The following is a 15365-nucleotide window of genomic DNA, read 5'->3' on the forward strand; positions in this document are numbered from 1 at the left end:
ACATTTGTCAGTGCATTTTCATTGTTTCAGTTGAATTTTTCTTGTTTTCTTTTCTCGGCTGTAAATTTGGATTGAGTTATGATGATTTGGTGTTTCTTAAGCTTTTTTGTTGTAATGGTTCTTGTTTTTGTGTTTTCTTCTTATTGTAGGCTATTGGGTTTTCTAAAATTAGGGTTTTCTTCCTATTGTAGGCTATTGGGTTTTGTAAAATTAGGGTTTTCTTCCTATTGTAGGCTATTGGGTTTTCTAAAAATAAATATAGAAACTACACAACAGGAGCCAGTTGCAACTCCTTTTTTTTTTTCACTCAATTTAATAGGAAAAATGTAGAGAGCGTGATTTTACATCATGGATCGCTGGCACTTATAAAATGTTTTACATAGCACTTGAAAAACAAGAGTTCAAATTTGAGGAGTTGTCACTTAAGAAGCAAGGAATTACTCTTATCGTGCACTATGGTTGGTGTCTCTCAAATTCGTTGTGAATCAGTTGCTTTGTTTCCAATTTATTTTAATTTTAATTTTTTTTTAAAAGAAATTGTCACTAAAATTTTCTTACTTCATCATCAATCAATTGCACAGAGCACCATCACATCAATCACTACAGACTCAACTGATTGATTTAACTGTCTAACAAGCTATTGGTTGTTTGTGAATAGGCGAGTAATGGTGAGGAGCCAATGAAGCTGAAGCTATATTTTTCCTGGGGGAGCTCTTGCTCTTGCCATGTTCGTATCGCTCTCAACTTCAAAGGTCTCTCTCACTCTACTACTTTCCCTCTCTAAATTTTGATCAGTCAATTTCTTCTGCCGGTTTCACTTTCTAAAACCCTGATTTTTTATTTGATTTTAGTTAAAATTTTTTTTTTTTTTGTTAATTATTGACCATTAGTTATCGCCTCTTTCAACATAGATCTCAAATATGAGTACAAAGCAGTTGATGTCATGAAATGAGAACATTTTAGTCCTGGTGAGAACATACATGGTGTCTCAAGAAATTTCTTGTAGTATTTGGGCTTATTTATATGATGATAAAGTATGATATTTATAATAATTAACATATTGGGTGTCTGGCATTAATGTTACACTATGGACATTCAAATTTCAGAATTCATTTTTTGTTCACACATTATGATCAGTAACTTTTGTTGGTGGTGGATAATTTATCAAAGAAAGTTACTTTCAGCTGGAAATAGACATCAATTTAAAGGAGAAGTCACCCTCTCTTGAAAAGAGTCATAAGCTCTCTTCACTGGCTATTGGATTGAGAAAAATATCGTAATTTGTGAATGTAAAAACACAGTCTGAGAATCTTATATCAGTCCTATCCATAAAGAGAAATCATGGCTCTTGTCAACTGGAGATCTTTGGATAGCTTTACTATTAATTTAAAAGGTTTATTTGGAAATGCAGAAATGTAACACTAATTTCATAAGTTAGTGTTTGTCTTAACTTTTTGATCCATTTCATGCATCTAATAAGTGAAAACAAAATAGAAACTTGATTATTATCTATTGCTTGTAATATTATATATATATTCAGTTTGGCTTTATAAAATAGAGTCTTGAACGGTCGTTGCAATTTAATCATTGGCCTAAAAGTTTTTGGGACTCTAACTCCATATTCTTTTTTGGTAGTCTTTATATATCTTGTTAATGTGTTATCTGTTTTTTGAGTATAGAATATTTAAATATCTTGTCAATATCTTGCTATTGTAGGCTATTGGGTTTTCTAAAAAGAAAGATAGAAACTATTAGATATAAGGGGACTACACAAAAGGAGCCGGCTGCAACTCCTTTTTTTTTTCACTCAATTTAATAGGAAAAATGTAGAGAGCGTGATTTTACGGGTTGGATCGCTGGCACTTATAAAATGTTTTACATTGCAATTGAAAAACAAGAGTTAAAATTTGAGGAGTAGTCACTTAAGAAGCAAGGAATTACTCTTATCGTGCTCGTATCATACTCTTTAAATACTAACCAATATGTGTTCCATACTTTTTAAACTTAGTGCTTTCTAGACAGTGGCTTTAAATTGAATGTACCCACTAAATGGTTGATTTGCTAAAATAAGCTATATCCTATTATGCACTAAAATAATTGGATTGGTTATGTACTTTCTGCTACAATGGTTTTCACATAACATAATTGTCTGTGTTCGATGATTAACACTCGCAATCAGCATCTTTCTTGAGCCTCTTTGTTCTTTTGAAAGAATATTCTTTGAGCATTTGACTTGACCAATATATGAAAAATGATATATCTCAAATTTCTGTTGTTTCGAGACAGGAAACCTTCACTGACTTCAATTTTTTGTAAATAATGACAGGATAAGTTCTCATCTAGTGAAGATAAAGTGGAAGTTGTTATTAAGATTTTTTAAATTGATGTCATTCCTGTTATTGTGAACTTCAGAAGGTTAGTTTCTATAATCCTCTTAAGAATGTATAATCCTCTGAAAAATACCCCTGCACACTATCATACTCTTTAGGATATATAATCGAAATCGTTATAAATTATAGGGATTATTACACATAAATGGACTTAGGGTATCATATTTACTAAGAGATTGAGTTAAAGTCCCATAGTTTCTTTAAAATGGGTTTGACCCAAAAGCTGAGGTGGCACATGAAAAAATACTGTTTGATATTTCTGTTGCCTAAAATACCCTTCTTCCTATTTTATGTGTTGCCTAAAATGCCCTTTTCTACACTTGCCTAATTTCAAGCCCTAAGGCCTTTCATATTCCATTCGGTGTAACCCTCTCTCACGACTCTTTCTCCCTCACTTGTTTCCTGCGATACAGATACAATATGCCATGGCACGAACAATCTTCGATCTGCTAAAGGGAAATCAAATACTCAGGCTCAACGGTTCCTCTTTCCCTCTTTGCTGAAACCCTAACCTTTCTCTTTCTAATTTCTGGTGTAGCGGCAATAACTGGACGGTTGCAAACAATTGGGGTTTTTTACCGTCATCTCAGCCTCCGGTCACGTTATAACTCTTGAAATAGGTACTTTGACCTAATTAGAGCCCTAATGCTCTTTCATATTTCTATTTGTGCAGACCCTTCTCTCTCCCATTCTCAAATGAGACCTAGCCCTCACTCTATTGAATCCATCAATGAAAGCCTAACCCTTTCTAAGCACTGACATAACTTTGCCTCAATCACAAAGGCTGATTGTTTGAAGCTTTGTCTTTTGCAAGTTTCACCTTCAGAGGAAAATCGCCCAGGTACTGGCCTTGTTCTCCTTTCTTCCTTTTCTAAACTTTCATTGATCTTTATTATTCTGCTTTCTTCCTTCTCTGAACTCTCATCAATTTTCTAATTTTTTCTTCAATCGCAGAAGTTATTTCTTCAAGCATAGGGATAAGCCCTAACCCTCTCTAACCCGGGTACTATTTTCCAATTTCTTCTTTCATCTCTGCCTTCCCCTAGAAAGTTGTAGAGTCTCTCTGTAAATGATACTATGTGTTGAAAATTTTAATCAATTAAGTTGTTGTTACTTTCTGCTGACATGATTTCAATTCATGTGTTGTTTACATATTCACTAGATTTGAGGATTCATATGTTGTAAGCTGTGTTTTTCTGTCTTATGAAGTTGCTGGTTTTTTTTATTTTCTTTTATTTATTTATTTATTTAATAGAAGAATGATTCAGTTTTATCCTTTTTGGTTTTGGTTGTGCTACTGCTCCAATTGGGTGCATACTAATTTGCAATAAAAAGTGGAACTAAACTTTCTTGTTTCTCCAAAGATAAGATTAGAGGATTTTTTTTACTTTAAAAAAAAAAGATAAAAAAATATTAGAGGATTTTTCAAAATAACTGCATACCAGTAATACTGGTAATTTCTTTGTAGTCTCATTGTAAATATGACTATGATTACTATTGATAACTCCTCTGTTCATGGTAGGTGTGATGGCAATACAATTATTGGTTATATATTATGCAAGGAAGTAAATAAGTCAAATCCAAAAGTTAAGGGAAAAATAACTGTGGTGTTAATGAGTTCTCATTGGCAAACACTTGTAACTAATCATGCAGAATTTCATAAAGTTGTGGTAAATCTCAAATTTCTGTTGTTTCGAGACAGGAAACCTTCACTGACTTCAATTTTTTGTAGATAATGACAGGATAAGTTCTCAGCTAGTGAAGATAAAGTGGAAGTTGTTATTAAGATTTTTTAAACTGATGTCATTCCTGTTCTTGTGAACTTTAGAAGGTTAGGTTCTATAATCCTCTTAAGAATATAATCGAAATCACTATAAATTATATTAACCCAAAAAGACAATCAGAGCTACTTCACCAAAAACCCATAAGCCTGAACTCTCTTCAAGGACTTCACAACTGTGACTAGTACCATGTGATGAGAGGTTATATACAAATTTATAAACTCAATCTACCATAGAGCACAAATCCATGTATAATGGGTAAGGCAGTCAAGTAGTTCCTAATATAGTAGTAGTTATGTAAGGAAGAAGCTCTTCAATATTGGTATGTATAGAAGAGACTACGTACCTATGCTATGTCTGGCTGTGTAGTTAAAAATGCTATTTTATAGCCAGAAGTTAGACACATACGCGATAACTAAGTGGTTGCCATAGGGAATATCGGAAAGAAGTAGTACCTTAATCTGCTACAAAATAAGGAACTACGGCTACAAAATATTTGCTACAAGATATATGTATTGGCTACTAACTACCTCCTGGGACATAGTATGCACTACCTCCAATAATGATACTAACATTATATTTCTTCAATTATTTGGTACAATTTCAAGAATCTTGTTTAGTCACTTTTGTTTTTTAGATAATTACTCCAAAAATATTATTTTTAAGTTTTCTAGTTAAGTTTAATGGTGGTTAATAGCATGCTTTTTACATACGTGCTTTAATTTTGGTGAGAAGGTGAAGATAATGATTATGGAAGTATCAACTAGGTATAATCTCTTATATAGGAATAAGTAGTTGATATATTCTACCAACAATTGCAGTTATCTTATACAATAAATGTGTTAATTATTTCATCTTTGTCTTAGTTTTGCATCTTTAATCTTATGACTTTACTTCTCAATTATTAGGGATTAGATTCCATATTATGCCTATTTGATTACTGAAATGTCACAATTTTCTCCCCTTACCAGAAACATATGCATACTAAAGATTTCTTTCTATTAAAATGTTGAATTCCAAGCGAATAATGTACTTCTTTTGTAGATTTTATACCTCAAGTTGCTAAAATTTTGTTCCAGACATTCCATCAAGCTAAAGTACAATTATTTCTAATAACGTAACAGTAGAAGTGCATGTTATTCCCAGCCATGAAAATGGTATTTTCTCTCTATTTTTTTTTTCCTTGGCAAACTAGAAGGAGAAAGGACTCGAACACAGGAAGCTGGCCACTCTATCAATTAGGCCACTGGGTGATACTCTTTTCTCTATAGAATGAACAAGTTGACTGAAAAATAATTTAGGATAAGTAGATTATTGTTGATTAATTAATCTCATTTTGTTGGATTTGTCTTACTAATAATGGTGTATATGCAAAATTTCATTTTGTACCATATGTGGATGATGTTTCTTTGTGTATGTTGAGAATTAACAATGTAGGACAAAGGGCTAGCTATGTCATTAAATTTGTTTGCTAGAAGGCATGGACTTTGGTATTGATCATCCCAATCTTTTATAAAAGTTTAAGTCTTTGCTTGGACTTTTTAAGTTAAGATGTAGGTTAAATTAGGCTAGAACACAACAATTTTGAACTGTCTATTATTTGGTAGCAGAGAAAATAAGGAAAGAAGAAAAACTTTAAGATTAACAAGTTTCTATAAAGGAGTAGAATTGTTACAAGATTCCATGTTTCCTAATTTCTTCTTGTTTTCCCAATTTCTTGGCAACCAAACATAGGATAAAGTATAAGGACTTAGGAAAAGATTGGTTGAATGGACTTGTATCCAAATTTTCAGATTTTCCAATAGTTATTAGGAAGCCTTTTTATGCATAATGTACAGTTTATTGCAAATTTCAATCACTTGTGAAAGTAGTACAGCAATTATTGAACCTTTTTTTACTATTTCGTTGTTATTATTGTATATATGTTTGAATATTGTTGATGTAGCAAGTCTCATGATTGTTTTTTCCTTTATACCTTATGTGGATACATAATTTGAAACTTTGAACTAGCATTTAGAGACATCGTAGAGCATTCCTTGGCAGATTATCCTGTTAATTTAAGTTTTTCATGCGTTTCACCTATCTTTTAGATTTGATATTCATTTGTTTACAGAAAAAGAAGTCAATGGTCCAAATTTAATCAACAATTAAAACTAAGAATCTACAGTCACACAGACACATTTTCTCAATCTTTTGCTCCAACAGTGAGAAGTTGCAAAGCATGACGCGCGTATTTTATTTTGACTAACAATTATGATAACAAGGCTCCAAATTTCCCATCCTCCAGAACTTCTTAAGAACTCAATTCATTTATGCGAACCGAGCTGAGTAATTGGTTTATTTGAGTGAGTCAAGTTTGATCACAACTGTTAGAAAATTAACCAAGCTCAAACTAAGCTCAGACACTGCTTCTAACCAGCCAAGCTGAGCATAAGCTCTATAAAGTTGGCTTGACTCAGCTTGTTTACAGCCTACGAAATGGCTGATCTCATACTTAAATATGTCTCCTTATAGTGGCCAGTTTAAGCTTTCACCATGTCACCTGACCCCTTTTTTTTTTATCAAATATATATATATATATATATATATATATATATATATATATATATATATATAAAGTAGCATTTTGAATACTAAAGAGTTGAACTATCACAAAAATATACTAGGCCATGTAGAAATTCCCACGTCTTGAAGAACCGGCTGGCTGGTGATTGTCCCTTCCACTTCCAAAACCTTTTCTCTTTTTGCTGATCGAAATGCAGAAAGGAGAGATGACCCTGATTGGGTCTTCAATTTTCTTATTGCCCTTTAAGAAAGACAAAAAAATTAATATTTAGAAGTTGGATTTGATGTGACCTTATTTATAAATTCATGATAGGATAAATTATTTAAGCTTGAAACTTGAACGGAGACTCAAGAAAACGTCATCAGAATATCTCCCATCAGTTAACTGGACTCATGTACACATATTTTTCTGAAAGTAACATGTATGTGTGAGATTTGTCAAACCACCAAATTACAAATTCTGAGTTTCAACAAGAGTATATCTAAAGAAAACAAGGGTTGAAGTAGTTTTTAGTTTAGCATACAGTTGCCAGTTTGAAGAGAGCCTTGCATTCCTATGCATGCTAACTCTATTTTCTTTCATTAATTCTTTCTTTATTTCTTTGTTTCTGATGCACACTTTCTTATTTCTTTACACTTAGAATAGCCTTCCTTAATTTATAATTATAGTAACATAAAAGCTAAAGCATGTGGTTCCTATTTTGTAGCATAACTACTGCATAAGACTCAGCTTAAATGAAGACTGGACTTATAAATTTGAATATCTGTGTCATGTTCGATTTTCTATTAATAGTTAATAAGTTGGTGTATATGTCTTAAGATGACTGTTCGTGTTCATTCTAGCTTCTCGTGTTTATGGTTATCTTGTTCTGAGATTTGTAACGGTAATTCTTGTTTTGCAAACTAAATCCTATTTGGTGAAAAATTTTATGATCTTTTTTATATACTTTTTTTTTTTTTTTTTTTATGAATTTTAGTTATAAATATTTGTGAAGATAATGACTGAAACAGGATCTCCCTTTGCAGGATTTGAAAGACTAATTGGTAAATTTGGGTTGAACTTTAGTCTTGAACAAGCTGAAGGCCCTTATTGTGGATTATAATTTTTACAATTGCAGCACCCTACGGTCTTACCATATTTTAGAGTGCTTTCATCACTTCATACTGGTAAGTCATATCTTTAATTATTTAAATATATATATATATTTTTTATTCCAGTTTTTTTCATGCTAATAATAAATTGGATGTTAACCGCATGAAGCATAAATCTGTCAATTAAGACAGGCACCCAATTGTATATGAAACAAAGTACAATATAAAGTAACAAAATTTATTAATATATAAACAACAAAATTTTCATTTTTTTATTTTTTTATTTTCTTTTGTGTGTGTGTTTTTGTGTTTGAAGGTTGAAAGATTTGTGTAGTTATTCAGTTGTAGAAGCAACAAAAACACTTCCAGTGCTTCCCAAAAATAAAAATCATCATTATCATGGTGTTGTCATAAAACTTTATTTGAAAAAGGATAATTCTTAACTTATTTATTTGACTCGAGAAACTGATGTTATTAATATTTGTGGGCCAATTTGGGTGCTTAATTGGTAATTGATTGTGTGTTTGAATTTTGAATGTCCTAGATTCAAAGGGGGAAGCCACATAAACTTGCACTGAGAATGGCATAGACTTTATAAGTTGTAACCTTCCAGCACAAAATGAGTAGTTGGTAGTCCAAAACTCCTCAATTAAAGGATCACAGTGCTGTTTATTCAGTCTATTAGACAATAATAAAACTCCCAAATATCTAATTGGGAGGGTCCTAATAGAGAAATTAAGCTTTCTGAGAATTAGGTTTTGAGTAGCAGTCTCTATACCAGATCAGAATATGACACCTCTTTGCATTATTTGGAATCAAGCTAGAAATAGAAGTTAAAACTAAATTGAGCTATTGATTCTGTCAGTATTTTAACAGATTCAACATCCCAGCTGTGATTAACATAAGATCATCAACAAAAAGGTCCATTACTTATCCTCTGAGCTGAGCATTTCCAATGGTAATCAAAACCCCCTAGAGTTATTCTCTAATTAAAAATACGAGGTAGAACCTTCATTCCTATAACAAATGGTATGAGGACATTGGATCCTTCCTCCTTCCCTTATTAGGTAAACCATACGACCATTAACATCCAAGGAAAAGAACTTTTCAACAATTTCAATAAAAGAAATAAAAATAAAAACTGTAAGTGTTTTTTTTTTTTTCCTTTTATCTATTTGATTGGGTTAAGTGATGCTTTATATATGCTTATTTTTGTGTGTTTTACCTATCATTAACGTGCTTAGTTGGATTAATTCCGAAGAATGTGTATTGAATTAATGAATTAGGAATATATGAGTACTCCCAAGTGCCTTTGTAAGCTAGCAGATTTGAGATTGAATCTTTTCAACATGTAATGTGTAGAAGTGCAAATTGGTAAATTTAAGTTGGACTGTTATGTCCATATATGTGCTCTATCCTTCCTTTTTGTATCTAATGTGCCTGTGTTGGTAATTTATTTGTAGATGTTGAATACCCGGTGTTCTCCAAATAAATTCAAGGAAACGGTTTGCAATTTAAGTGAAGACAAAAAGGTTGCCGTACAAGAGATTGGGTTTGGGTCCCTTTTAGACATCGAGTGTACCATTTTGAAGCGCAACCTGTGCTTATGGTTGGTAGAACACTTTGACCCTAGAACATCTCATCTCACCCTTGAATCTGGCGCTCGGATCCATGTTACGCCAAGTGACGTTGAAGAGGTACTTGGCCTACCCTCGGGAAGAGGAGAAGATGTGCCAAATTATATTGTACAAAGTGTGCATTGGTTAGAAAATGGCATTTTTTTAAAGGACGGTGTAATAGAAGTGCCAAACTTAGTGCATCAATTAGACGTTCTTCCTGTTGGGGATGACTTCAAGAGGGCTTTTGTCCTTTTCGCTTGCGGATCACTTCTAGCACCCATATCGAAAAATGAGACAAGCAAAAGGTTATTGGCAGCGGTTGACAATGTGGATGCTATTAAATCGTATAATTGGGGGAAGTTTGTTTTAGATTGGTTGAAAAAAGGAATTGCGTCCTATAAAGGAAAGGAAGGAAGAGAAGGTTGTACATACATACATGGATGCTTGTTCTTTCTCATGGTATGTTCTAAGATATAATATTTGTAATGTGTCTATCATTTTATTTTAAATAGCTATAATGTCATTATCATAATGGCTTATATGTTGTAGCTTTTCTACCTACACCGTGTGGATGTCAATGGACCAAAACCGAAGCCTGAGATGTCATGCGTACGTGGATGGACCAACAAATTAATAGGCGAGAGGTTGAATTTGGAGAAGCATAAATATAATGGTTTCGGCTTCGGTGAGGTAAAGTTTACAACTGATACATCTGAAGATGCCGATAAGGTAATCACGTCAATTATGGCTTTTTATAATTAGTACTAAATATACGGTTATATTTGCATATTCATAATTACTTGGAACTCTACGGTTACATTTATATATTAACTGATATATATATTTATTCAACTTGTTTAAAATTGTTAGGAGTTGGCATATGAAATTATTAAAGTTGTTAAGAAATGGAAGCAACGGCACAATGTAGGCCAAGGCAGGGGGTCGAGATCCTCAGAACCCAGTTCATCCACACGACAACCTAACCCATCTTCGCAATTGTTTGCACAACACCATCCGATTGAGGAGGAAGATGAATCCCACATACCAGTGGAGGAGGAATTCGAAACCTCCACAAGACAAGCAAACTCACCCTGGCAATCTTTTACAAAACACGATCCCATGGAGGAGGAAGGAGAAATCCCCGCACCAATGGAGGAGGAAGTGGGAACCTCCACAGCAATGGAAGAGGAGCGTGATGTGCAGGAAGCAATGATCCCTTTATTACGTGTTATAAAGCCTGGGCGCCATAAGGGATCACCTTGGGTTGAAATGAAGGTCAACCGATTGCGTGTCCTTCGTCCAGAAGCAAAGGCAGTCATCTCATATGCCATGGATGAGAGCAGAAATGATGAGTGAGAAATTATATAAATAATTTCTTATTTGCTCTATATTTACTTACTTTCTATGCTCAAACACTTAATATGTTATTGTTTAATTATAGTGAAATGCTGGTGAACATAAATGATATTTTCCTCACAAGAAAAGAGATGAGAACAATCTCTTACAATCATTGGATATCAAATATGGTATGTTCACTTAAAGTTCATTGATTTTTCAAACCAATCATACGCATGCATTAATGGTTTAAATGTGATCATTGTAGGTGGTTGAAGTCTATTGCCAAATGCTCCAGCTGAAACAAAAGCGTAGAGGAACCAAATTTTTCTTTCCGCCTTCGATTGGGGTAACAAATTCTTCTATCTATAGTGAGTGTTTGTTTGACACATATTAGGTTATCAATTGTGTGCATTTTCAGATTGAACTTTCCAAGATACCTTCAAAAGTGGTTGATAGGAAAGGTAAAATACAAGCAGTTTGGAACAAGTATAAAAGGATAAGGAATGTCGATGATAACAAAGTTTGCCAATTCAATATGGTAATATTTATCGCTTGCAAACATAAATAATTATTATACTTTTATCAAAAAAATATGATTCTAAAAGTAATTAAATTTTGACATTGTTAAATATGCAGCTTTTCTTTCCAATACTTGTAAATGAGAAACATTGGTGCTTGTATGTCTTTAACATTTGCGATAGTCGTATGGATGTGTTGGATTCAATGAAGCAATGTTCGCATGATAAGCGTACTCCAGACAAGATGTCAAAAGATTTGGTAAACGCTTATTACATATGAGCTCATTTTTTTGATTATGTATTCATTTACTGTTAAATTAGGACGGTAAAGTATACAAGTTGAAGAACGTGGTACTGAATTTTTTACTCTAATCATTTATATATTGTGCATTTGTAGGTAATGTTGGTTGAGGTATTCACCGGAAGAGATCTACAAAACTTCATATACAATGTGCCCAACGTACCTCAACAGCCCGATAGGTAATTTTATCACTTAATGTTCCTAGTTTGGTGTACTGATTATGTTCACAATTATAATTAACAGATACCTAAACAGTCTTTTATTCAGTGATAGTTGTGGTGCTTTCATGTTGGACTTCATGGAGAAATGGGATGGTTCACTCAGTCACCCAAAAGAGAAGGTGAAGCCCAATTCTATTTTTTACATGGGTCTTATTTATTTTTTTCCCCGAATGAAGAAAATACCGAATTACTAAATCACATAATCTCCTCGATACTCTTCGTTAATCATTTAATTCTCTGTTTTCTTCTAAACCATTGGTGCATTGTTAATCTAAGCACCCACTGATCATTAGTCTTCAAAGGAAGAAATGGGTCTTGCCTTTAAAGGTTTCAAAAAATATATTTGTAAAACTGATCCACATTCCTACATACTTTTGTTCAAGGGTTGAAACTGGAGGGTCTTCAATTCCAATACATGCAAACATAATTTAAAAAATTAATGCAACCACAAAATGCATCCACTATAACGTTTTCCTTCTTCTTCACTGCACTCCCCATTCTGTTTTTACACGTTTTCCAGCTTTTACCTTTCTTTTTTCTTTTTGCATCTTTTAAACCCATGTTTGTGTGCAAGTACTTCGCTTTCCGATCTCTCCCTGCTAGGCTGCAATGTCGTAGTGTCAATAGCGGGAAGACCAGGGGACTACGGCACGTGTTGAAACAAAGAGAGCGGTAAGCACCCCCTTTAGGCAACAAAATTTTCAACCTTAGAACCCCCTAATGCAGTATACCCTTAATGTGTGCCATTTTTTTGAAAGAGAAAGCATCCAGCTCTAGTGAGTACGGATCTAACATGAAGTAAGCAATAAAATGAACCATGTAATGAATGATATAGAAAATGTTTGACATCCACTGTATAATGGGTCCTATCGAGTAGAAACCAGCTTTGCTAGATGAGGTTTAAATGAATAACATATTCTTAAATATTTTCAGACAGTTTTTCATTGTCAAAGAATTCAGTATGAGATCAGTAGCTTAAATCATCAGTCAACCTTGTTTTTCCTACATCACCTAACCAATTAGATACGCAAATACTGGACTCCTGTCATTTTAAATGAACATATTGCAGTTTATATGGTCACTTCACTGTACTTAGTGGTGCTCATTAAAAATGAACCGAACACAAAAGATACTGAAACTACGACATATTGAAATGAATGATTAAAAAATTTCAAAATAAATAGTCACTTTAAGATTACTTTTGGAATGTCAGAAAAAAGGTGCGTGCCATTGAGTGTTTGGAATCAGTAAAAAGGGATAACTATTTTGGGACAGAGAGATCTTTCGTATTATTAGATTTGTTTTGGTTTTGTTTATGTTCTGTCTCTGTGCTGATCTGACCAAATTGCTAACATATTTCCCAAGGATGAAGCTACCTGTTTATGCAATATTTCACATATAAAAGTTTAGTATCACCGAGATTTTGTGCATATGCCAAATTCAACATTGTTGAAAAAGTTTTCTTTATCAAATATATAGTTTCTGCAACACTAGATTCCTATCTATTTACATATATGTATTCACATATATGTATTCATGCACGAAGTCCATTTCCCTATCCTATATTCATGATTTGTCTTTACCTGGTTTAATGTGCACGTGGATGTTGATAGACTACGTGCAATTATTGCTTCAAATTTGCTTTCAGATGACAATAACAAAATGAAGGATTTTGTAAAGAACAAAGCACTTTATCCATTTGGTCAAGCATGTTGATTTCAAGTAAGCTTCCATCAGCTTACTTGTGGTTAGTAATTTTTTTTATTTTTTTTATTTTTATGATTCTAACATCACCTCCATCAGCCAACAAGGTACCATTTACCTCAAGGAACCTCACATACCAGTATTTGCCCAGTTGGAAGCTAGAGGAAGTGGGATAGGACGATCGTTGAATTTTCTAAAAAGTGGTACCTGAAATGATGTGGGATATGGGACATTTGTATTGTTGAATAGTGTCATTTTTTTTTCATGTATTTTGCACTCTTTTGGTGTTAGCTATTTTTAAAGTTTTAAAGAATAGTAGCTTTGCAACTTTTGATTGTGGATTAGGTTGGTATATTTTTGCAACTATTATATGGCTTATTATATTGGCATCTACCTTACATGAAATCAAATGAAGTTGCTCTTTTGGGTTTTCAGGAATTAGTATTGTATGGCTTATTATATTAGGGTCTCAATGAAATTTCTTTCACTACTATATTAATGTACTAATTTCAAATTTGATGGAGTTTAAAACTGAAGCAGTTTATAATGAATGAAAAATTGGTTTGGATCTTCCTTGGTTCCATGGTGTCGATAAATGGATAGTTTAATGAATGAAAAATTGGTTTGGATCTTCCTTAGAGAAAACGTGGTACCTTGACACCAAAAAGAAGTACCTTCAGTTCAAAAAACGTGGTCCCTTTGGGAAAAAAGTAGTACCTTTACAAAAGGTACCTATTTTTGCAATTGAAAATGGTATTACACCCCACATCGCTAATTAAGTTGCACATTATATCCACAAACAGCTCCATTAGTGCCATGAATAAGTGTTTAGAGAAAACGTGGTACCTTGACGCCAAAAATGAGTACCTTCAGTTCAAAAATGTGGTACCTTTGGAAAAAAAGTGGTACCTTCGCAAAAGGAATTTATTTTTGCAGTTGAAAACGTGGTTTTATACCCCACACCGCTAATTAGGTTGCACATTACATCCATAAATAAGTGTTTAGAGAAAACGTGGTACCTTGACGCCAAAAAGAAGTACCTTCAGTTCAAAAAACATGGTCCCTTTGGGAAAAAAGTAGTACCCTTACAAAAGGTACCTATTTTTGCAATTGAAAATGGTATTACACCCCACATCGCTAATTAAGTTGCACATTACATCCACAAACAGCTCCATTAGCGCCATGAATAAGTGTTTAGAGAAAACGTGGTACCTTGACGCCAAAAATGAGTACCTTCAGTTCAAAAATATGGTACCTTTGGAAAAAAAGTGGTACCTTCGCAAAAGGAATTTATTTTTGCAGTTGAAAACGTGGTTTTATACCCCACACCGCTAATTAGGTTGTACATTACATCCATAAATAAGTGTTTAGAGAAAACGTGGTACCTTGACGCCAAAAAGAAGTACCTTCAGTTCAAAAAACGTGGTCCCTTTGGGAAAAAAGTAGTACCTTTACAAAATGTACCTATTTTTGCAATTGAAAATGGTATTACACCCCGCATCGCTAATCAAGTTGCACATTACATCCACAAACAGCTCCATTAGCGCCATGAATAAGTGTTTAGAAAAAAACGTGGTACCTTGACGCCAAAAAGTGGTACCTTTAGTTCAATAACATGGTACCTTTGGAAAAAAAGTGGTACCTTTGCAAAAGAGATTTATTTTTGCAATTGAAAATGGTTATACCCCACACCGCTAATTAGGTTGCACATTACATCCATAAATAAATCCATTAGCGCCATGAATAAGTGTTTAGAGAAAATGTGGTACCCTGACGCCAAAAAGAAGTACCTTCAGTTCAAAAACGTGGTACCTTCGCAAAAGGGACTTATTTTTG

General features: G+C 33.4%; 1 protein-coding gene across 1 annotated transcript; it reads left to right on the forward strand.

The window, feature by feature from the left end:
- The first annotated feature begins 7063 nt into the window (after nucleotides 1–7063).
- LOC132266246 (uncharacterized) lies at nucleotides 7064–12019 on the forward strand. Its single transcript, XM_059767098.1, has 10 exons — nucleotides 7064–7903; nucleotides 9292–9906; nucleotides 9997–10176; nucleotides 10318–10799; nucleotides 10889–10973; nucleotides 11051–11131; nucleotides 11204–11323; nucleotides 11422–11562; nucleotides 11701–11783; nucleotides 11872–12019. The coding sequence occupies exons 2-10, from the start codon at nucleotides 9292–9294 to the stop codon at nucleotides 12017–12019; spliced, it is 1935 nt and encodes a 644-aa protein (XP_059623081.1). The 5' UTR covers nucleotides 7064–7903.
- Nucleotides 12020–15365: the final 3346 nt, after the last annotated feature.

This window comes from Cornus florida, unplaced genomic scaffold (genome assembly GCF_030987335.1).
Source record: "Cornus florida cultivar Cherokee Brave unplaced genomic scaffold, ASM3098733v1 CherokeeBrave_3.0.0_Hap2_Chr07, whole genome shotgun sequence".
In the NCBI taxonomy this organism is placed as follows: domain Eukaryota; kingdom Viridiplantae; phylum Streptophyta; class Magnoliopsida; order Cornales; family Cornaceae; genus Cornus; species Cornus florida.

Coding starts and splice junctions, on each gene's coding strand:
- LOC132266246 (XM_059767098.1), top strand. CDS start 9,292: ATGTTGAATACCCGGTGTTCTCCAAATAAATTCAAGGAAACGGTTTGC. Junction 10,800..10,888: donor GATGAGAGCAGAAATGATGA/GTGAGAAATTAT, acceptor GTTTAATTATAG/TGAAATGCTGGTGAACATAA. Junction 11,784..11,871: donor GTACCTCAACAGCCCGATAG/GTAATTTTATCA, acceptor TCTTTTATTCAG/TGATAGTTGTGGTGCTTTCA.